The following is a 22,368-nucleotide window of genomic DNA, read 5'->3' on the forward strand; positions in this document are numbered from 1 at the left end:
TTACTTTGTTTTCTCTCTAACCAGGTATATGGACGACGAGCAGGAACATTTCTTGCCAGGAGAGTGGGAAGCGATTGAAAATAAGGTTTTCAGAGAGAGACAACACTTCAGGTCTGTCTCAAGGGATATCATAGTGATAGACAAAACACTGAAGAACCTAATGAAAATCAACAGTGACAGTAATATCTTGTTGGGAAAGGCTCATTTTTAAAAGTAAGTAAATCAAAGATGTACAACATACGCCTACTCCCTCGGAGGAAGAAAATCTGTGCAGATCACTTAATTTCTTAACATCCTAGCAGCAGACATACCAAACATTTCTGATAACACATCAATTTTAAGAAAGTTTGTAAGGAAAGATGTTCCATATGCATGGCTGGAGGACCACAAACACAAGTCTGAATTACTGAGACAGACATTACCAGCAGAGACTATTATTCAACTTATGCTATGACCCAATGAATAAGCCGGTCCTGGAGGATCATAACTTATCAAGAATGCAGAAATTCCACCAGACTGAGATGACAGCGAAATCATCGAGGTGGAACAAGCTTAAAGTCGATCTGATGAATAATCTTCAGCAATCAACTTCAGCAGGAAACAGGAAGTGATCCACAACAGATGACACTGTGGAAAACTATGTTAGAAGGGCGGCCTCTTTTTCTTTTCATGGGATCCAGATGAGCCTGTTGTCACAAGCGGACATTATGACCTATTCACTCCACTGGACAGAAAGTTGTGGAGCAATGTCAGCTGGAGCTGCATGTCAAGACAACTCAATCTGTGGGAATTGCTTGGAAAACCCTATTTTTTGATGAGCATTTGCTTTGTATCAGGAGCCTTCAGGAAGAGTCAGAATGTAAAGAGTTCTCATTCACTGAAACTTAATATTTACCCAGGAATGTTAATTGATTTTAAAACATACGCCATCTCATAGCTAGCTATTAAACTGAGGTCCTGACTCATCGCTGAACAGCTGCACCAATAATAACAACATAGCCCGAGCTGGTTTCCTGAAACCAACACCCATCCTGAATGTCTGGTCCTATTGAGCCCCATTTGAACTGTCTTGTGGAATCTGATCTAATCCTGCAAGTTACAATATCCTCAGCCCCCAGCCACCCCTGCCTGGCCCTGGGCTACCCAAAGCATTCATGTAGCACCCAATACCATTCATCCACCTAGCTCCCTGCCTTCCTCACCCATTTGGCATGATGCCCTCCCATCACTTACCTTGTCCTAGTTGCTGTCAAAGTTTCTTTCAGAACTTTAACTTCAGAAATATAGCAGCACGTATTGTGGAAAAAGCAGGCATGCTTTTGCATGGAATACTGTTCCTTGCTGAAAGGATTTCTCCCTGGTTTCCAGTGATAGGTGCATGTGGGACAGACCAAATGTGGAATCTGGGCTGGAAGCCTGGCCAACAGGTTAACGGATAATTTTTATGAGGATTACCATCGGTCAAATGCATTCCAACAGTAATTGGATTGTCTGGATCAAAGGAACACAATTTAGAACAAACATGCCAGGCCAAGTTCCATAAATGCAGGAGGAACTCCTCAAAAGGCAAGGAAGAATGTCCATGTGACTGACAAGCAGATGTGTAACTTCCTCACCTTCACATAGGCTAGGAGGTTCGAGTCATATCCAGGGAATGTAGTTACCTGCAGAAATATCAAGGGCATGCAGTGAGTTCCCAAAGGATCATAACATTCAATGGAGTAACATGGACGAAGGACAGATGCCAAATAAAGGAACTGTGCAATACTCCAATTGTCCATAAGACACACATAAAGCTAAGTGTGAAGAGTGAAAGTGTGGAAGACCAGCACGACAACAATTAACACTCATAACACTAAGGACCCCAGAACATCTACAATTCAAGAACACTCAATGATCACAAGAAAATTGTACCATCACAAGACCTGCGGGGATTGTCAAAACACCTATACATTATACAGCTGTTTCAATTGTATATGCTTCAAATTTTATTTTGGTAAGTAATTTTGCAATGCCACTCGGAACGTATGGGAATTTATCTTTGGGCAAAACGTGATACCGCATTAAGAAGGAGTACATACTAATGAGCATGTCACCAGGTTCTGGAACACATGTCTCGCAGCCATTGTCAGTCCAGGTTATAACATGCAAGTGTAGGAATGTATCTTTACATTTCTCTGCAACAAGTACTGAATATCTGACAAACCTGCCTCATGAACAAGAGCTGAAAATGTGTTGCTGGTTAGCTGGAGGTCAGAGCTGAAAATGTGCAGCATCTTCAGACCTCACTTTTTACCCTGCCTCATGAGCAAACCTATATTAGATCTTCAAATGAACAGAGCCTATGTCCATTTACCAGTGTTGATGTGAGATGGGAGATTCTTTGTGTGGTTTTTTTGACACAAAAATGCAACAGACTTACCCAATTAGACTAAAAATGGATGCAGCCTTTTCCCTTCAAGGTCTGGTCAAAGTGAAATGTGATATGAAGCAAACCTGGCAGTTTTTTTCCCCCACATAAGATGACAAAATTATGAAACAGCAACAGATCTGTTTAACTAGCCAGAGTATTACTGGTCAAAGTGTAGTCCATTTTGAAATCCTCTGAACGATAGAAAAAAAAGCAAATTGCAGAAATTTTAAAAGTATTGAACTCCAAGTGAACAGAACTTATGAATAGTATGTCTTCAATATTTGGGCCTCAAGATAAAAAACTGTCCATTGAACAATATCTGACTCAATAACACAATTCACAGCATCCTGAAAATTTGCATAACTGAAAGTTGATCTAATTATGCATAAGAGGTGCTACAGAGAGAGTGCATATTTCGAGAAAGTGAAACTTATTTCCAGGAAAGCAATTGATGTGCAGAAGAAGTGAGATATTAATCATAAGTGAGAGATACTCATGACTATCAGGTCTTGCATTAAGCTGAATGGTACTGCCAAACCCAAAGTATTGAACAATCATGGATAAAGGGCAGGGTATAAATATTGTGAAGAACATCACACAAAGGCATGTTCAATGTGGGGAAAGCAATGTTCCGATTGCAATTAGCTAATTTTGTGCGCAAATTGTGCATGATTGAGACGTATAAAATCATGAGGGACATAGGCAGGGTAGACAAGATTTTTTTTATCCCCTAGGTGGAAGGCTCAATGACCAGGGAGCACAGATTTAAGGTAAGGGGCTAAAGGTTCAGAGAGAATGTGAGGAGAAACATTCCACCCAGAAGGTGGTGGAAATCTGGAACTCACCGATTACAAGGGTGCTAAAACAGTGCTGAAATATTATGACATAAATAAAAAGTCACCCTGTGTGACATAATGATAGTAAGACAGGACTTGAAGCGACGCTAATGCAGCAGGGACAACTGGTTGCATTTACATCCAGAGTGTTAATTTCAATGAAGTGTGCTATCCTCAGATGAAGAGTGTGAGCTTGGCCATTATTTTTTGCTTCTGAACAATTTTATCAGTATCTATCTGAAACAAACAAAGTAATTATTGAGTCCAAACACAAGCCACTTGAAAGAACTTTCCTCAAGCTGCTACTAACTGCTTCAAAAAATATTACTGCAGTTTCAGGATATCATTTGGATGTGACATGCAAGTAAGGGAAGTCATAGAATTATACAGTGTGGAAAAGGTCCTTTGGCCCATCGAGTCTCTATCAATATAACTACCACTAAAGGTGCACTAAACCCAATTTCCTGCACTTGTCCCACATCTTAGTCATCGAGTAATACTGGAGCTGCAGTGAGGTGACCAGAACTTTACACAGTATCCAGCTGTAGCCTGACCAACATTCTGTACGACCCCAATGTTATATCCTTGCTCTTCTACTCAATGCCATGACTGATGAAAGTAAGTGTCCCATATGCCTTTTTAACTATCCTATTCATGTGGTCTGGGATCAGTGATTAAATACCCCACGATTCCTCTAAGCTTACCAGTGTCCTGCCATTCATTATGACCTATTCACTCCACTGGACAGAAAGTTGTGGAGCAATGTCAGCTGGAGCTGCATGTCAAGACAGCTCAATCTGTGGGAATTGCTTGGAAAACCCTATTTTTTGATGAGCATTTGCTTTGTGTCAGGAGCCTTCAGGAAGAGTCAGAATGTAAAGAGTTCTCATTCACTGAAACTTAATATTTACCCAGGAATGTTAATTGATTTTAAAACATACGCCATCTCATAGCTAGCTATTAAACTGAGATCCCGACTCATCACTGAACAGCTGCACCAATAATAACAACATAGCCCGAGCTGGTTTCCTGAAACCAACACCCATCCTGAATGTCTGGTCCTATTGAGCCCCATTTGAACTGTCTTGTGGAATCTGATCTAATCCTGCAAGTTACAATATCCTCAGCCCCCAGCCACCCCTGCCTGGCCCTGGGCTACCCAAAGCATTCACGTAGCACCCTATACCATTCATCCACCTAGCTCCCTGCCTTCCTCACCCATTTGGCATGATGCCCTTCCATCACTTACCTTGTCCTAGTATCTTCTTCCAGAGTGCATCACTTCACACTTATCAAGGTTAAATATCACCTGCCAATGCCCTGTCCATTTGACCAATCCACCTATATCGTCCTGCAACCCACAACCATCTTCTTCGCTATTAACTACCCTACCAATCTTGGCGTCATCTGCAAACGGGCTTACCATTTCCCCCACATTTTCAATTATATCATTTGGGTATATAACAAATAATAAGGATCCCAGTCCTGAATCTTGAGGTACACTGTTGAACACTGGCCTCCAGTCACTTGAACAAATTTCTACCACTACCTTTTGTGCTCTATTACTCAGCCAGTTTACTGATCTATCTCGCTAAGTTTTCCTGAATTCCATGTGTTTTAACCTTCTCATTCAGTCTCATATGTGGTACCTTATCAAAAGCTTTCATAAATCCATATAAACTAAATCAACTGAACATCTCTTGTCCACACACGTGATCACATTTCTGAAAGATTCTAACAGATATGTTCGGCATGACCACTGTCTGACAAAGCCATGCTGACTCTCCCTAATTAACCCATGCTTTTCCAAGTAGATATTAATTATTTCCTTCAGAATTTTCTCCAACAGCTTCCCTACCACTGATGTCAGACTCACTGGTTATGTATTTTCCTCATTTATCTCTATCACCATTCTTTAAGAGTGTACCACATTAGCTGTCTTCCAGTCTTATGGCCAGAGAGGAATTAAAAATGTGTCAGAGCCCCTGCAATTTCCTGCCTTGCATCCCACAGCAGTCTGTTTTTAAGTTCATCAGAGCCTCTAATACTTCCCCATTTCCTATGTCAAGCTGTGCAAGTTCTACACAATCCCCTTTCCTGAATTCCATATGTATATTCTCCTTTTCCATAATGAAGACTGAAAAGATGTATTCAGTCAACACTCTTCCAATATAATGCAGCTTCACACACAGGTTCCTCCTTTGGTCACTAACGGACCCTGCTCTTTCCTCGGTTAACCCCTTCCCTTTAATACAATGATAAAATATCTTCGGATTCTTCCTAATTCTGCTCACAAGTTCTTTTCATGCCCCCCCCCCACCCCCCCAATCCCCGTTTTGCTCTTCTAATTGCTTTCTTAAGTTCACTCTTGCACTTCCTATGTTCCCCTAGGGCCACAGCTGAATTGCTCGCTTTGGGCTTATTAAAAGCCTTTCTCTTCTTCCTCATCTAGTCCTGAATTGACCTAGATATCTAGGGTTCCCTCAACTTATTGCTGCTACATTTCTCCCTGAAGTGGACATGCTCCCTCTGTCCGCTCCACAAAGGGGAAGTCAATATACATTGTAGATATATTATTGAACAGGACTTCTGATGATGAAGTAGAGAATTCAAATATATGTGACATCCAGTGTGAAGCCATCAACCTAACAAGGACACTAAGTACAACAGACAAGCACCTTGCTCAAATCTAACAATGGACAAGAAGATTTCACTCTCCAAGTATGACAAGAGGTAGTGATGAAAGGATGCGCTCAAAGGTTTCTAAAAGCAGATTGGACATGCAGATATAAATTGCCATGTTAAGATGGATATTGTACAAAGAAAATAGAGGGATGATCCTGCAGGAGTTGAGAGGAGAGATACAAAATTCCATCCATGCAAGTCACCAAGAAATTGAATCAAGTCTAAGGAAGGCAAGATTTGTTCCTGTTGTCAAATATGAAGAACATAATCATGGAACATAAAAGCTAGTGCAATGCTTGTAATAAGAAGAAGTTAAGCAATCATCATCTCCACACCATCTCCAACCAAATGAAAGGGCAAAGGTAGCATGGATGCAGAATTTGAACAAACCCAGCACATTTGCTCAGCAAGGCAATCTGAGTGAAGAAATATATTTTCTGAAGACAAGGAGAGTAATCTGCCACATGATACTGTATGCTTTCTTTTGGGTAAACAGAGATGTTTGGATTGAAATGTAAACATATACAAATATCCGTCCTGGACTGGTGGCCTCCGTGGGATATGCAGACTACAGGTAGCCATCCTAATGGTGTTTTAACAAGGGGAGGTGATGGCCAAATGGTATCATCACTAGACTATAAATCACGAGTGCCAGGTAATGTTCTGGGGACCTGGGTTTGAATCTTGCCACTGTGGAATTTGAATTCAATAAGAATCTGAAATTAAAGATCTGTAATTGAAATCCACTGCTGATGTTTGGGGTTAAAAAATAACCTGGTTTACTAATCTCCTTTAGGGAAGGAAACAGCCATTCTTACCCAATCTGAGCCACATGTGACTCCAGACCCACAACAATGTGGTTAACTCTTATCTCAAACAGGGAGGGGTAATAAATACTGGCCTAGCCACTGATGCCAACATCCTACAAATGAATTTTTTAAAAAAATTCTTTCTGACCATCCTGCTGTTTTGTGAAGACAGATCATTAATTTCTTAAAGGTCACTGGACCTGAAACTCTGCTCTGCTCTCTCTCTTTCCATAGCTGCTGCCAGGTCTGCTGAGATTCTCCAGCAACTTCTGCTTTTGTTTGATTAGTTTCTAAATTGCTCAGTTATCATATCGCTATAACAGATTTTGTCATTTTCCTCCTATTGATGTGAGGCTAACTCGTGTGCAGTTCCTGGTTAGCTTTCTTCCTCCTTTCTTAAATAGTGGGATAACATTTGTGACCTTTTAAATGCAGTCTCTACAGAATGTTGAAAGTTTATCAACAATGCATTGACTATCTCTACAGACAGTTCTGTGAGCACTCTGGTAGATCAATCTGAGAATTTGTCAACTTAAGTTCCATTAATAGGCCCAGTTTTTTTTTAAACTAATACTAATTTATTTCAGTTCCTTGCCATTACAAGACTCTTAGATCTCTTAATTCTGGGAGATTATTTTACACTGTGAAGGCAGACACAAGGTCGATACATCACTCTTGTGTCGGTCTTGCTTAGCACTCAGATTGAACAGCAGTAAATATAGATGCTATAAACATAATCTTGAACTCCCGTAGCATCACTAAAATAAGGGGCTGTAATTAATCCGTTACAAAATGGGAGCTGAGCCCACTTAATCAAAGGACAAGTCCCTTGTCAGTGTCCGGAACCAGTAAAACCTGCTTTCTTGTCAAAGGGCAAAGATGCTGGTATAGAATTAGCAACTGCTGCTAGCAGAATGTCTATTCAGCTTATTAATGATCCACTTGACACACATTATCCTCAGTCCATCACAAATTTAGCAGTGGTGCGGAAATATATGGTGCGACCAATATGGACCTCCTGTCATCAAGGGAGGACATGGGGTAAACAAATTTGCCTGCAGCCTTGTTGGGTGGTTGGACTCCCTCATTCACTTGCACTCGGTGCCAGATCAAAATATCCATTATTGAAAAGGGGCAGTGAGCCACTTGAATGGCTCTGATGGGCAGGTGAAGCTTCAGCTGCCAGGGAACAGCACTTGCTTCCTGGCTACTCGTTCTCTGCACGAATGACAAAATCCTCTTCCACCCACCAGAAATGCTGTCCATTGTTGACATATGCCTGTGCATTACAGGGACTGCAAACATTAGCCAACAGACACTGCACCATGGATCCGCAAGTGCTGCCAGACAGCTAGTTACCAGTTATATGCTGCATGATATTCTCCCCGTTTCAATAAGATCACTTCTCGTTCCTCTAAACCTCAATGAATAAATGACCAAACTGCTCAACCTTTTCTCTTGCGATAACCTGCTCAACGTTTCTCTTACGACAACCCATTTATCCATGTAATCAACGTAATGGACCTTTTTACAAACTGCTTCCAATGCAAATACATTCTTCGTTAAGTAAGATGACCAAGACTGCGTACAATAGCCCACCTAGTCAGTATTGTTTCCATCCTGAACAAAAATTACAAATTTAAGAAAAACACAAAAGAATGCCTACGCAGTTAAAACAAGACTTGGCTAGTTGCATATTCTGCTTGCTTTGCAAGAAGGCCAGCATTCCATTTGCCTGCTTATTACATATACTACCTGCATGAGAACATTTCTGAATCATGCATGAAGACACTGTTGAAAGAATCCTTTATATTTAATATTGCTATTTTGAAGGATTGTTGAAAAAAGGAATTTATTTCAAGTGTTGTGAACATACCTGGAGTGCTTTCATTAAAAAAAGACAAATGCAGGTTCTCTGTGGACATTGGAGGCTTTTTTTCACACGAGCATTCCTACAAAACACATGATTGTGACAACTGTTTGTTTCACTGTAGATACTGCCGGGACTGTGTTTTGAACATTGACTGGCTTGATAAGATTGTCATTTTCTCTGGTTCAGTTTGAGGGAAACCTGATAAGAGCAAACTGAGTAAAAGCAAACGAGTGCGAATGCTGGAAATCGGAAATAAACATAATGCTGGAGAAACCCAGAAGGTCTGGCAAAATGTGTGGAGAGAAAAAGAGTTAGAGTTTCAAGTACAATATGAATTTTTCGGAACTCTTCTTCTGAAGAGAAGTCAGACAAGATTCGAAATGTTAACTTTCTATCTCTCTCCACCGATGCTGCCAGACCTGCTTAGTTTCTCCAGCATTCTCTGTGTTTACTTGCATGAGAGGGAAGCCTGATAAGAACAAGCTGACCAGCAGATCTCTCCCATTTCTGAAAAGAACCCTCTCTGCATTAGTTCATAATGAAACATATCTGTCTTTTTGAAAGAATGATTGAAAGAACATCTCAAGATTGCTTGCCTAGGCAAGCTGTGTCTGCAAGACTTCGGTGACAACAATGCAATAGTGAATTGACCACGTTTGCTGAAACATCAGAGCAACAAATTCAGTAACATCTCACGCTTTATACTTTGCTTTCAAGAATAACTGATTAACCAAAGTAATTTTTTTTTAGAAAGCCAAACTCTGCAGATATGTTTTACTCCCCTTTTCCTGAAGAGCACATGTATACAGTATATGTGTTTTCTATTTACTTTGTAAGATAACCATTTACAATCCCAAATTACTGATGAATTATATGTTAATTATTATTGCATCTTTATTGAATAAATCTTGTTTGGATAATAAACCAGAGAATTGATTTATAGATGCAAAACTGGATGATAGATCCTTTTGTTTAACAAGTGAATTCTGAGAAGAGTATAAAGGCAGTAGGAGTATACTTAAGAGGGAAATCAGGAGGGCAAAAAGGGGACATGAGATACCTTTGGCAAATAGAATTAAGGAGAATCCAAAGAGTTTTTACAAATACATTAAGGATTGTGAAGGAGTAAAAAATGGCCTTTACAGTGATAGGTACTTCTTGTCAGATGTAGGAGTTTAAAGAGAGTTTAAAGGTTACTGCGGATTATATCTGCCATAAATGCTGTTGGATGCAAATCTTATCAGATCGAGTGGATCGGTTGGAGAGACAGATAGAAGCGATGAGGAATTTGCAACAGCAACAGTATGTGATGGATGGCAGTTATAGAAAGGGGGGAAAATCTCAGATACAGTCACATAGATGGGTTAACTCCAGGAAGGGTGAGAGAGGTCGGCACAGAGGGCAGGCGTCTTTTGTGGATACACCCAATTCAATTAGGTATGCTGTTTTGGAAAATTTAGGGGGTGATGGATTCTCAGGGGAACATAGCACGAACAGCCAAGTTTCTGGTATTGAGACTGGCTCTAATGCAACGAGGGGTACATCAGCTTCCAAGAGATCAATTGTGTTAGGGGATTCTGTAGTCTGAGGTACAGACAGACGTTTCTGTGGGCAGCAGAAAAGAAGTAGAATGGTGTGTTGTTTCCCTGGTGCCAGGATCAAGGATGTCTCAGAGAGGGTGCAGAATGTTCTCACAGGGGAGAGGGGCCAGCAGGAGATCATTGTCCACAATGGAACCAACGACATTAGATGGGAAAAGGTTGAGACTCTGAAGGGAGATTACAGAGAGTTAGGCAGAAATTTAAAAAGGAGGTCCTCAAGAGTAGTAATATCTGGATTACTCCGAGTGCTATGAGCTAGTGAGGGCAGGAATAGGAGGATAGAGCAGATGAATGCATGACTGAGGAGCTGGTGTATGGAAGAAGGATTCACATTTTTGGATGAATGGAATCTCTTTTGGGGTAGAAGTGACCTGTACAAGAAGGATGGATTGCATCTAAATTGGAAGGGGACTAATATACTATCAGGGAAATTTGCAAAAACCGCTTGGGAGGATTTAAACTAGTAAGGTGGGGAGTGGGAGCCAGGGACATAGTGATGAAAGAGATCGATCTGTGACGGATATAACTGCGAACAGAAATGAGTCAAACAGTCAGGGCAGGCAGGGACAAGGTAGGACTAATAAATTAAACTGTATTTACTTCAATGCAAGGGGCCTAACAGAGAAGGCAGATGAATCAGGTGTGGTTAGGAACATGGGATTGATGAGGGCAGAGTGGTAGATGTGATCCTTATGGACTTGAGTAAGGCGTTCGACAAGATTCCCCATGGGAGACTGATTAGCAAGGTTAGCTCTCATGGAATACATGGAGAACCAGCCATTTAGATACAGAACTGGCTCAAAGGTAGTAGACAGAGGGTGGTGGCGGAGGGTTGTTTTTCAGACTGGAGGCTTGTGACCAGTGGAGTGCCACAAGGATCGGTACTGGGTCCTCTACGTTCGTCATTTACATAAATGATTTGGATGCGAGCATGAGAGGTACAGTTAGTAAGTTTGCAGATGACACCAAAATTGGAGGTGTAGTGGACAGCGAAGCGAGTTACCTAAGATTACAACAGGATATTGATCGGATGGGCCAATGGGCTGAGAAGTGGCAGATGGAGTTTAATTCAGTTAAATGCGAGGTGCTGCATTTTGGGAAAGCAAATCTTAGCAGGATTTATATACTTCATGGTAAGATCCTCGGGAGTGTTACTGAACAACGAGACTTTGGAGTGCAGGTTCATAGCTCCTTGAAAGTGGGGTTACAGGTAGATAGGATAGTGAAGAAGGCGTTTTTGGTATGCTTTCCTTTATTGGTCAGAGTATTGAGTACAGGAGTTGGGAGGTCATGTTGCGACTGCACAGGACATTGGTTAGGCCACTGTTGGAACATTATGTGCAATTCTGGTCTCCTTCCTATCAGAAAGAAGTTGTGATACTTGAAAAGGTCCAGAAAAGATTTACAAGGATGTTGCCAGGGTTGGAGGATTTGAGCTATAGGGAGAGGCTGAACAGGCTGGGGCTGTTTTCCCTGGATCGGAGGCTGAGGGGTGACCTTATAGAGATTTTAAAAATTATGAGGGGCATGAATAGGGTAAATAGGCAAAGTCTTTTACCTGGGATCGGGGAGTCCAGAACGAGAGGGCATAGGTTTAGGGTGGGAGAGGAAAGATTGAAAAGAGACCTACGGGGCAACTTTTTCATATAGAGGGTGATATGAGCTGACAGAGGAAGTGGTGAAGGTTGGTACAATTGCAACATTTAAGAGGCATTTGGATGGTATATGAATAGGAAGGGTTTGGAGAGATACGGGCCAGGTGCTGGCAGGTGGGACTAGATTGGGTTGGGATATCTGGTTGGCATGGACAGGTTGGACCGAAGGGTCTGTTTCCCTGCTGTACATCTCAATGAATCTGTGAATCTAATTGATATGGATAACATAAATTAATTGGTTATCACGGTAACTGGAAAGATTATTTATACTGTACATTGTGACCCATAGAGCAGTTGGATTATAGAAACAGTGCACTCCCCTGATTCAGTTGTGATAACATTTAGACCCTTCAGTACCATATTATACAGTAGTCTTCCCTCATATTAATAATATTTTGCTTTCATATTCGTTCATGAAAGAGTGAACCTTACACTACCCCAAATTATACACAATTGTATCCATTTTCAGACCATTTGTCCTCCTTACAGCCTCCTTTCCTACCTATCTGAGGCCCAATGGCACATATTAGGCTAACTGACCTATCTCTAGTTTCCTGCTCTCGATTTCATTTCCTGAACACCAAATCCCAAGCCGGCATTACCCTCCAAGCTATGTGCTGTACCGACATCAGAGCTGCTGGCTGCAAGTGTCAGAACATGTGACATGGTTTCTTTCTCAAATGGCTTCATAGCTCTCGCTCTTCTTCATTGTGGTGGTGGCTGTCCAGGGAATGATTCTTGGATATCTGAAACCAGAAAATCAGAAGGAAAGGATTGGGTTGAGTGCAGGGAGTCCAGGGTCATTGGATCCAAAGATTGACTTCATTTTGTTAGAAGTATGTAGGTAAATTGGGGTTTTAGAAGGAACATAAGGCAGAAACATACCGTCAGCAGCATTGGATGAAATGACTTCCATGACATGAGTGTCCTCCAATAAGCTCTGATGATGCAAACATGCTTAATGTGCCTTGGCCTGTTGCCTGTATTATGAGAACACTTTCAATGTTCCTGCCTTCACAGAACAGCTAGAGAAATGCACAAGCAGAGGGAATTGGACATGGGGTTGATCCTAATAGAAAATGTATGCATATAAAGAGCAGTATCTGAATATACAGCTTGAGCTCAACTTTCAGGGGTCGCTGATGGGTGAGTGATGCTGGTGAGGTGCATTAACAAGTTTCAGAGACTTAGTGGAGCGATGTCCTTGGAGAAGGACTTCTCTGATCTTGACCATCCGCCTAAAGCCATCAAATTTTTTTGCAGCACTGTTGCCAGGGTGTCACGGCAACACATGACCTCTATGGTCCCCAGCTCCCAATTTTCTTCAGAGGGTGGTTCTTCAGGACCTCTTTACGACCCTAATGGAAAAACCATCGCTGTTCTTGTTGACCTCCTGAACTAAGGCTTCCATCTCCATATATGAGAACCTGGGAGCCCTCATCTTGCCTGCTGCTCCATTCAATGTCCTTCTCCTTACAGCTCTTTACATTGCACATTATAGTCCACAGTAGCTTCTGTACATTCAGTGCAACTACTTTTTAAATTAGGCAAGTTACCTATAAAAATTGCAGGTTAACTGGAATGACTCGATCCTCTGTTGAACGTTTGCAGCACTGGTACGATGCTCGGCAAAACGCTACAATCATTCAAATAAGAAAACATCACAATGTCACTAAATTTGCACACTAATCCACTTCATGGCTGCATGGTTTGTTTGTGAATCATGACGTCCAAGTCATAAAACAAGGGCAAATCAATGTTTTGAGCACAGAATACAAAAGCCAGGCTAGTATGCTGAACATGCATTAAGACCCATCCTCTCCATCCACCAACCCAAAGTACAGGACAAAATCAAACTCTAGACATTGATTACAGAAATAAGATTGGCAAACAAACCCAAAGCCAGAGAAGGGAAAAAAACTTTACAATGAGTGGTTAGAATTTGGAATACAATGAACGATGGATTGGTGCACACAGATCTGAGTCTAGCCTTCAAAATGGAATTGAACAATAATCCAAAGGAGAAACAGTTGCAGGCGATATATGAAAAGAGCAGCAGAGTGAGACTCACAGAATCAGTCTTCAATACAGCAAACATCATAGACACCCTCCTGATCAAATACTCACCAAATTAGCAAGTTTATGAGAGTGATGGCTCGGATATTACGAGTTTTAAACAAGTGAATAATTGAATGAGTGTGTTTACTTTTAGCCTTCATGTCTTCGAGCTGGAAAGAAAACAAAGGATTTAGTATCATTGCTCATTATTAGAAAGTATCCATTGTGATATTTATTTCAATTCATTCACACTGGGGATAGCTGATCCAGAAAGGTCATTTGAAAACAGTTCAGTGTACACTCTGACATTTGCAACTTCGTTCTCTCCTCCGCCCCTGATCATGCACCATCTGGAGATAAGAGAAGTGGGACTAGGTATAAACAGGATAAAACCCCCATGCGGAACCATGTTGAAGATCATGGTTTGTGTTAGATCTTCATTTAGGTACAAAAACAGGTACACTTTGGAAACTGTATGCATATTCAGAAAATACTGTGATATGATCATCCATGGTGCTGGTCCAAAATCATTGAAGAGACAATAGAGTAACGAATGGATCTGTAGCTCAACAGCATGTGACATTATAATATTTCATGTTGATTTGATTTGTTCTTGGGAAAAGGGCATTATGGCAAGTCTAGCATTCCTACTTCCCCTTGAGAAGGTGACAGTGAAACACCTTCTTGACCTGTTGCCAACTATTTGGTATAGGTACACCACACCAAGGGCAGTATGGGTTGGGCAAGAAATGTTGACCTCATCTGTGACAGCCATATCCTATGGCAGACTTTGAATAAAATTGTCCTATTGGTAGAGAGAAGAAGGAGCTGAGTACTCTAGGATTTTGACCTTGTGACATTCAAGGACCAGTAATTTGCAAAATATAACATAAAGATGGAAAATGCTGGAGAAACTCAAACAGGTCTGGTAGCATCAGTGAAGAATGAAACAAAGTTAATGTTTTGATTCCAATATAATTCCTCTCCAGAACTGGCAATTTAAAAAACATTCATGGGATCTTCCATCCTTTATTGTCCCGGAAGAGATGGTGGTGAGCTGCCTTCATGATTTACGAGAGTCCTTAGCATTTAGGGACACTCACAGTACTGTTAGAAAGGGAATGACAATATTTTTACTGAAAGGCAAGATGGCGAGATATTGTGGCGTCAGGACTTGTATTGACTGCCACAGAATTCTTAGTCACTGACCTGTTCTTGTAGCAACTGTATTTATATGGTTGGTTCAGTTCAGTTTCAGTTCAAAGTAACTCACATAATTGAGCAATGGTAAAGCCATTGAACATCAAGGAACAGTGGTTAGATTCTGTCCATTTGGAAACAGTTATTGTCTTGCACTTGTGAGGCACAAGTAATATGTGGCATAAATAATACTTGCCATTTATCAGCCCAAGCTTGACGTTGTCTAGGTCTTGCTACATATGGACATGGTTTACTTCAATATCTGAGGAGTAGCAAATGGAGCTAATCATTGTACAACCATCAGTGATCACCCCTACTTCTAATGATAGAGGGTAGTTCACTGATGAAGGAACTGAATGAAGATGGTTGGGGCGAGGACATTATTGTGAAGAAATCATATTGGCTCTTTTGGTGTCACGGCAACGTCCCTGCCTCTGAGCCAGGGCGCCTGGGTTCAATTCCCACCTGCTCCAGAGGTGTGTAATAACGTGGCTGAACACGTTAATCAGGAAAATATCTATTCGGAGGAACTCCTGTTATGATGCAGGAGCAAATTGCTGCAGATACTGGAATGTGCACTGAAAACAAAAAATGCTGGAAATCTCTGTGGTTAGAGACAAAAAAAACTGCAGATGCTGGAATCCAAAGTAGACAGGCAGGAGGCTGGAAGAACACAGCAAGTTAGGCAGCATCAGGAGGTGGAGAAGTCGACGTTTCGGGAGTAACCCTTCTTCAGGATAGTGAGTCAGGCAGCATTCTTGGAAAGATAGCAAGATAACATTTTGAATTCAGATGACTCTTCATCAGAGCTCCTGTTATGATGCCTTGGACTGAGATGATTGACCTCCAACAAATACAACCTCTCCCTCTGTGCTAGATTTGATTCAAATTGGAGAAATTTTCCCCTCTCATTCCCACTGATATCAAACTCAGAATTCAAAAGGCAGTCATTTTTATCTCACCTCTGGATTTCAGCTTTTATGTCTATGTTTGGGCCAAGACTGCAATAAATTCAAGAGTCTGATGGCCTTGACAGCAAGTTATTCCTGAGCAAGTACTACTTGATAGTACTGTTGAAAACCCTTTCTAGCAATTAGCTGATGATCAAGGGTTAATTGATAGAGTGGTAACTGGCAGGGTTGGACCATGCTCCAAATGAGTGGCCTCATACATTTTCATGTGTTTGGCCTGATGTCGTCAGTTTTTAACCTCTGGTTCAAGAAGTCTTGGCAAGTTGATGCTGGGCATCTTTAGGTGGTTCATAATGCTGCTACTGTGTCCTAATGGGTGAAGGAATGAATTTTTAGTTAGTGGGTGGGAGGTTAATCAAGTACATTTCTTTGTCCTCAACATTATCAAGTTTCATAGCATTGTTGGAACTGTACTCATTAAGGTGACTCCATCACAACTTATCACTTATGCCATGCTAGACAGGTTTTGGAATGTCAGGTGGTGAGTTGCCCACCTCTGACTTACTCTTTCAGCCACAATATTTATACAACTAATCCAAGTTTCTATTCATGGAGCTCCAGGATATGGAGGATTCACTATAAAAAATAATTTCATTGTTCGAAGTTGTTCTGCCTAATATTTGACTGGAAATGATTTAATATTAGATTAATCTAGATTATATATAACATCATGCAGAATCCACTTGTGGTTTATTGAAGTTCACCAGACGGACAGACATTTCTATTTTTTCACTACCGCATACAATGAAACATGTTTCTATTTGTTGGATGGTGTATACTTCATCAATATAATGTAGATAGATAAACAGACTCAAGAAAGTAGTAAGAACTTATCTGGGAGCATGCATATATAAACAATCAAATACTTATTTGGCGTACTGTAATGTAATGTATGTCTTTATGAATAGATGGAAAGATGCACAAGTGACCTCTCCCTAAATCCTTTTTAACTGAAGACAAATATTCTCCACTGGGCCAACAATTTTATCCACTGTATATTTATACAGTTCAATCCCATGGCTGTGATCAAATTGCAGTTCAGACAGCACGACTGGCCTTCATGAAAACAATAAAGAAAATGGTAACGAGCCATATAAACCATATTTGGTCTCTAATTTGAACATTTTGTTGTACTACTGTTGTCTTCAGAACCTAAGGATGCTCATGTCTCTTTACCACATGATGAATCCTGTTGGAAAGTGAACCTTTACTTTTGGTAAAGATTGAATTAGGCCTTGTTGCGATATTCTTGATGGTCAAATAAGCGGACCATTACGCGGACTCTGACTTTAAGAACAGAAGGAGCAATGTGAAAAAAATTGACAATAAAGAACAGACAGATATTAAATAGTTGAATTAACAAACAGTAAATAAATATTATACGATATATCAATACCTCAAGATCGCTGAAGAGAACATCTGGAGGAGTGATACCATTTTTCTTGGCAGCACGTCGGAGTAGTCCTTCAGCTTCCTTTATCCTGCTGTTTATCAGCAACCAGCGTGGAGATTCAGGAATAAACCTGGAATTAAAAGCATTTTGTTTTAATAAAGAATATGAATGTCATACAAAGGATTTGACCAGCTATTACTAATATTAAAGTACTCCTTAAGAATCGTTATCAACATATGAGAGGCAATGGCACAGTGACTCACAATGCCAGGAGCCTGGGTTTAATCCCAGCCTCAGGCAACTGTGTGGAATTTACACATTCTGCGTGGGTTTCCTCCAGATGCTCCAGTTTCCCTCCATAGTCCAAAGATGTGTAGGTTAGATGGATTGGCCATGGGAAATGCCGGATTACAGGGATAGAGTGGGATGTTGGGCTGAATGGCCTATATCCACACTGTAGGAATTCTATGATTCTAAGTTTTGAAAGGAAAGAAAACCTGGAGGAAAGCAAAGAACTTTGAAAGTAAAGTCCAACATCTTGGATGTAATGACAGGAAGTGGTTTTGGACAAGAGCAATCATTCTGTGTCCGAGAAATATCAAACAGTAAGTAATTTCTTGTTTTTTCACAAGATGGTGACTAGTTTTCTGGTATGATTCCATAAGAGTCTGTTACATTGATATACCAAAGTACATATTTAATATCGAGAGTGTAGAATTCCTGATGAAGAGCTTTTGCCCGAAACATCGATTCTCCTGGTCTTCGGATGCTGTCTGACCTGCTGTGCTTTTCCAGCACAACACTTGTGACTCTGATCTCCAGCATCTGCAGTCCCTACTTTCTCCTATATATTTACTATAAATGTATGTAACGACTTGATGTCACAACTTACAGAGTTGGTCTCCATGTTGTAAGGAAGACACTTGTCTGAGGGGATGTGCAGAGAAGACCCATTAGTCCCCTTTTTGGGATGAGGAGGTTGCCTCATAAGGAGATACATTCCACAGAGTTTGGAAGAAAAATGAGCGATCCCACTGAGACATATAAAAATTAAAGCAATTAAAAAGGTAGATGCTTTCTTTGGCTGGGAAGTCAAGAACTAGGGGTCACAGTATAAGAATAAGGAGTTACCTTTCCAGGACAGTGGATCAGGTGAAATTTCTCCACTCTAAGCATTTTGAACAATTCAAAAGCTTTACCTCAGATGGCTTTGGAGACACAGTCATTGAAAATAAGATTGACAGATTTTTTTGATATTAAGGATATCAGTTGATATGGTGCTACTGCAGAAAAGTGGAGTGGATTATAGAAGATCAGCTATAATTGTTGAATGGCAGAATGGAGTGCAAGTGCCCAGGTGTCAATTCTGGCTGAGTAAAACAAGCTTGCTGCATCTCCCTTGTTTTAAATTCTAACTTTCCAATAAATGTATTTACACTTTCTGTCACTTAGGATTCAAAAAAGATTCTTTGTTGAAGTGTGATTATCAAACCTTGAGCCTGTTTTGACGGACTTTATCTCAGAATCATGTTGTTCGAATCAGTTTCTACCTGGACAGTAATCTCAACGAAAAACCACCTCCTCATTGTAGTCCAACGGTTTAATTGGAAGCACTAGCTTTCGGAGCGCTGCTCCTTCATCAGGTGGTTGTAAGATGATTGTAAGACAGAATTTATCGTAAAAATTTACAGTGTGATGTAATTGAAATTATACATTGAAAAATACCTTGACTGTTGTTAAGTCTCTCATCTGTTAGAATGACTATGATAGTTTCACTTCTTTCATATGTAAATTTCAAAACATTTTTTTAAAAGTTACATTCTCAAGTGAACTTTAACAATTGGTGTCAGCCCAGATAATGTATTAGATTTGGCACCTCTGTGTGCTGCTGTCTGTGCCATAATGTTTTAGACTGATTCTAACCTAAAAAAATGAATTAACAGAATCTTACATGGATTCATGCAGCTTTTGAACAACATACAATGTAACTCTGCAAGTACAAATTCACCCCACAAACTTAGATATATATGTGTGTATGTGGTTGTGTGTATGGGGAGGGGTGTGGGTGAGAGTGCATGTGTGTGTGTGTGTGTGTGTGCGTGTGTGCAAAGGGATCTACATCTGTGAGAGGGCGCATGTGTGATTGTGTGTGTCTGTAGGATTGCTTCTGTGTGTGTGTGCGTGTACGAGTGCCTGTGTGTATGTGTGTACAAGTGCATGTGTGTGTGTGTATACAAGTGCCTGTGTGTGTATATGAGTGCATGTGTGTGTGTGTGTGTGTGTTTACAGTGCAATGGAGGCACCCATAATGTGACATGAACTCAAGGTCCAGTTGAGGCCCTCCCTATTGGTACCGAACTTAGCTATCTGTCTCTGCTCGGCCACTTTTCACTGCTGCCTGTCCCGAAGTCCACCTTGGAGAATGATCACCCAAAGGTCCGAGGTCGAATGTCCTGGACTGCTCAAGTGTTCTCCGCTGAAGTGGGAAGGAACATTCCTGCCTGTTGATTGTTGTGCGGTGCCCATTCATCCATTGCCGTAGCTTCTGCTCAGTTTCTCCAATGTACCATGCCTCCAGGCATCCTTGCCTGCAGCGTAAGAGACAGACAATGTTGGCTGAGTACCTGCCACACACACGGTGGGAGGTGTCCCCACATGTAAAGGTGCTGTCCACGTCCACACTCTGACATGTCTTGCAGCGCCTACCGTGACAGGGTTGTATGGAGTTGTCCTGAAAGCTGGGCAGTTTGTTATGAACAATGATCTGTTTGATGTTTAGTGGCTGTTTAAAGGCGAGCAGTGGAGGTGTGGGGAAGGTCTTGGTGAGGTGCTCATCCTCATTGATAATGTGTTGCAGGCTGCGAAGAACATGGCGTAGTTTTTCAGCTTCTGGGAAGTACTGGACAACGAAGGGTACCCTGTTGTGTTGCAGCTTGTGTCTGTCTCCTGAGGAGGTCATTGCAGTTCCTTGCTATGGTTGATGAGTTGAGCATCGTATCCCGTTCTTGTGAGGGCAACCCTGAGTACTTCCAAGTGCCCGTCACATTCCTCCTCATCTGAACAGATCCTGGGTATGTATAGGGCTTGGCCTAGTGGATGGCTGTTTTACTACTATGTTTTGGGTGGAACCTGGATAAGCGTAGCATTGTGAGGTTATCCGTGGGTGTGTGGTAAAGTGAGGTGCTGAGGTGACCATGCTTGATGGAGATACACATGTCCAAGAATGAGACAGATAATAGAGATTAATCCATGGTGAGTTTGACGGTGGGATGAAACTTCTTGATATCACTGTGTAGTTTTATCAGTGACTCCTCGCCATGGGTCTAGAGGAAGAAAATGTCATCAATGTACCTGGTGTATAGTGTTGGTTGGAGGTCCTGCATAGAGAAGAAGTCTTTTTCAAACTTGTGCATGAAAATGGTGGCACATTGTGGTGCAAATTTGGTCTCCATGGCTGTTCCATGTGCCTGAATGAAGAACTGGTTGTCAAAGGTGAAGATGTTGTGATCGAGGATAAAGCGAATGAGTTGTAGGATGGTATTTGGAGATTGGCAGTTGTTGGTGTTGAGTACTGAGGCTGTTGCCACGGTGCCATCATTGTGGGGGATGCTGGTGTAGAGTGCAGAAACGTCCATTGAGACGAGGAATGTTCCCAGTTCCACTGGTCCGTGGGTGCTGAGTTTCTGTAAGAAATCTGTAGTGTCACGATAGGGGATCCTCTGCACAATGGGTTTCATGATGTTTTTGACATAGCCAGAGAGGTTGTCACACAGGGTCCCATTGCCTCACACAATGGGACATCTTGGTATATTGGCTTTGTGTATCTTCAGAAGGCAGTAGAAGTCACCTATGCGAGAACTACATGGGATGAGGACGCATGGGGAACTCTGAAGCACCGGATCTAAAGTCCTGATCAACGTGTTTACTTCACGGGTGTGTTCTTTGATCAGATTGGCCTGTTGTTGCCTGCAATTCTCCTGGTTGTTCAGTTGTCAGTACACTTCCTTGCAGTAATCTGTTCTACTCTGAATGATGATGGCTCCTCCTTTATCTGCTGGTTTGATAACAATGTTGTGATTGGTTTTGAGAGTATGGATGGCATTGCGCTGTGAACAGGTGATGTTTTGCTCTATCTTGTGAATGTGGCTGATGAATCTGGCATTGACATATTTCCTGAGGGTTTGAGCATACATGTCAAGCCAGGGCAGCGGCCCTCCAGTGGGGTCCAAGTTGACTCTTCCTTTGGTCGCTTCTCTGTGGATCCCTGTGGTGACTGTTTTGGTTTGTCAGTGGGCTCATTGGGATCACTGGAATCATCCTGAAAGAATAAGTGGGCGGCACGGTGGCACAGTGGTTAGCACTGCTGCCTCACAGTGCCAGAGACCCAGGTTCAATTCTCGCCTCAAGAAAAACTGTGTGGAATTTGCACATTCTCCCTGTGTCTGCGTGGGTTTCCTCTGGGTGCTCTGGTTTCCTCCCACAATCCAAAAATGTACAGGTTAGGTGAATTGGCCGTGCTAAATTGCCTGTAGGGGTAAATGTAGGGGGTGGGTTGCGCTTCGGCAGGTTGGTGTGGACTTGTTGAGCCGAAGGCCCTGTTTTCGCTCTGGAAGTAATCTAATCTAATTCCCGGAGTCTCACTCATTTGATGAATTCCTCCATGTCTGCTGCAAGAACCACGGGGTCCATTTTGGTGGTGGGGCAGGAATTGAGACCTGCTCAGGACTTCAATCTCTTCCGGTCGAAGGGTGTGGTCCGATAAGTTGACAATTGACTTCCCCTCAGTGATAACGTGATCCACTGTGGTACCATGTTGGGTTTTGCTACTATTGATGAAAATGCCAAGTTTCTCCAGTTTTTTGTTCTTCGTGTGT

General features: G+C 41.6%; 1 protein-coding gene across 2 annotated transcripts in view; it reads right to left on the bottom strand.

Annotated features, from left to right (window-relative positions):
* The window catches only part of LOC132823442 (organic cation/carnitine transporter 2-like), a 113,695-nt gene that overhangs the window by 26,847 nt on the left and 64,480 nt on the right, over window positions 1-22,368 (bottom strand). For both annotated transcript variants that reach the window (XM_060837307.1, XM_060837308.1), the window contains exons 5-6: window positions 17,498-17,624; window positions 14,000-14,100 (exon numbers count right to left, since the gene is read on the bottom strand). In XM_060837307.1, the coding sequence (XP_060693290.1) occupies window positions 14,000-14,100; window positions 17,498-17,624 (228 nt within the window). The remainder of the gene's footprint in view (window positions 1-13,999; window positions 14,101-17,497; window positions 17,625-22,368) is intronic.

Source organism: Hemiscyllium ocellatum, chromosome 16, assembly GCF_020745735.1.
Source record: "Hemiscyllium ocellatum isolate sHemOce1 chromosome 16, sHemOce1.pat.X.cur, whole genome shotgun sequence".
NCBI lineage: Eukaryota > Metazoa > Chordata > Chondrichthyes > Orectolobiformes > Hemiscylliidae > Hemiscyllium > Hemiscyllium ocellatum.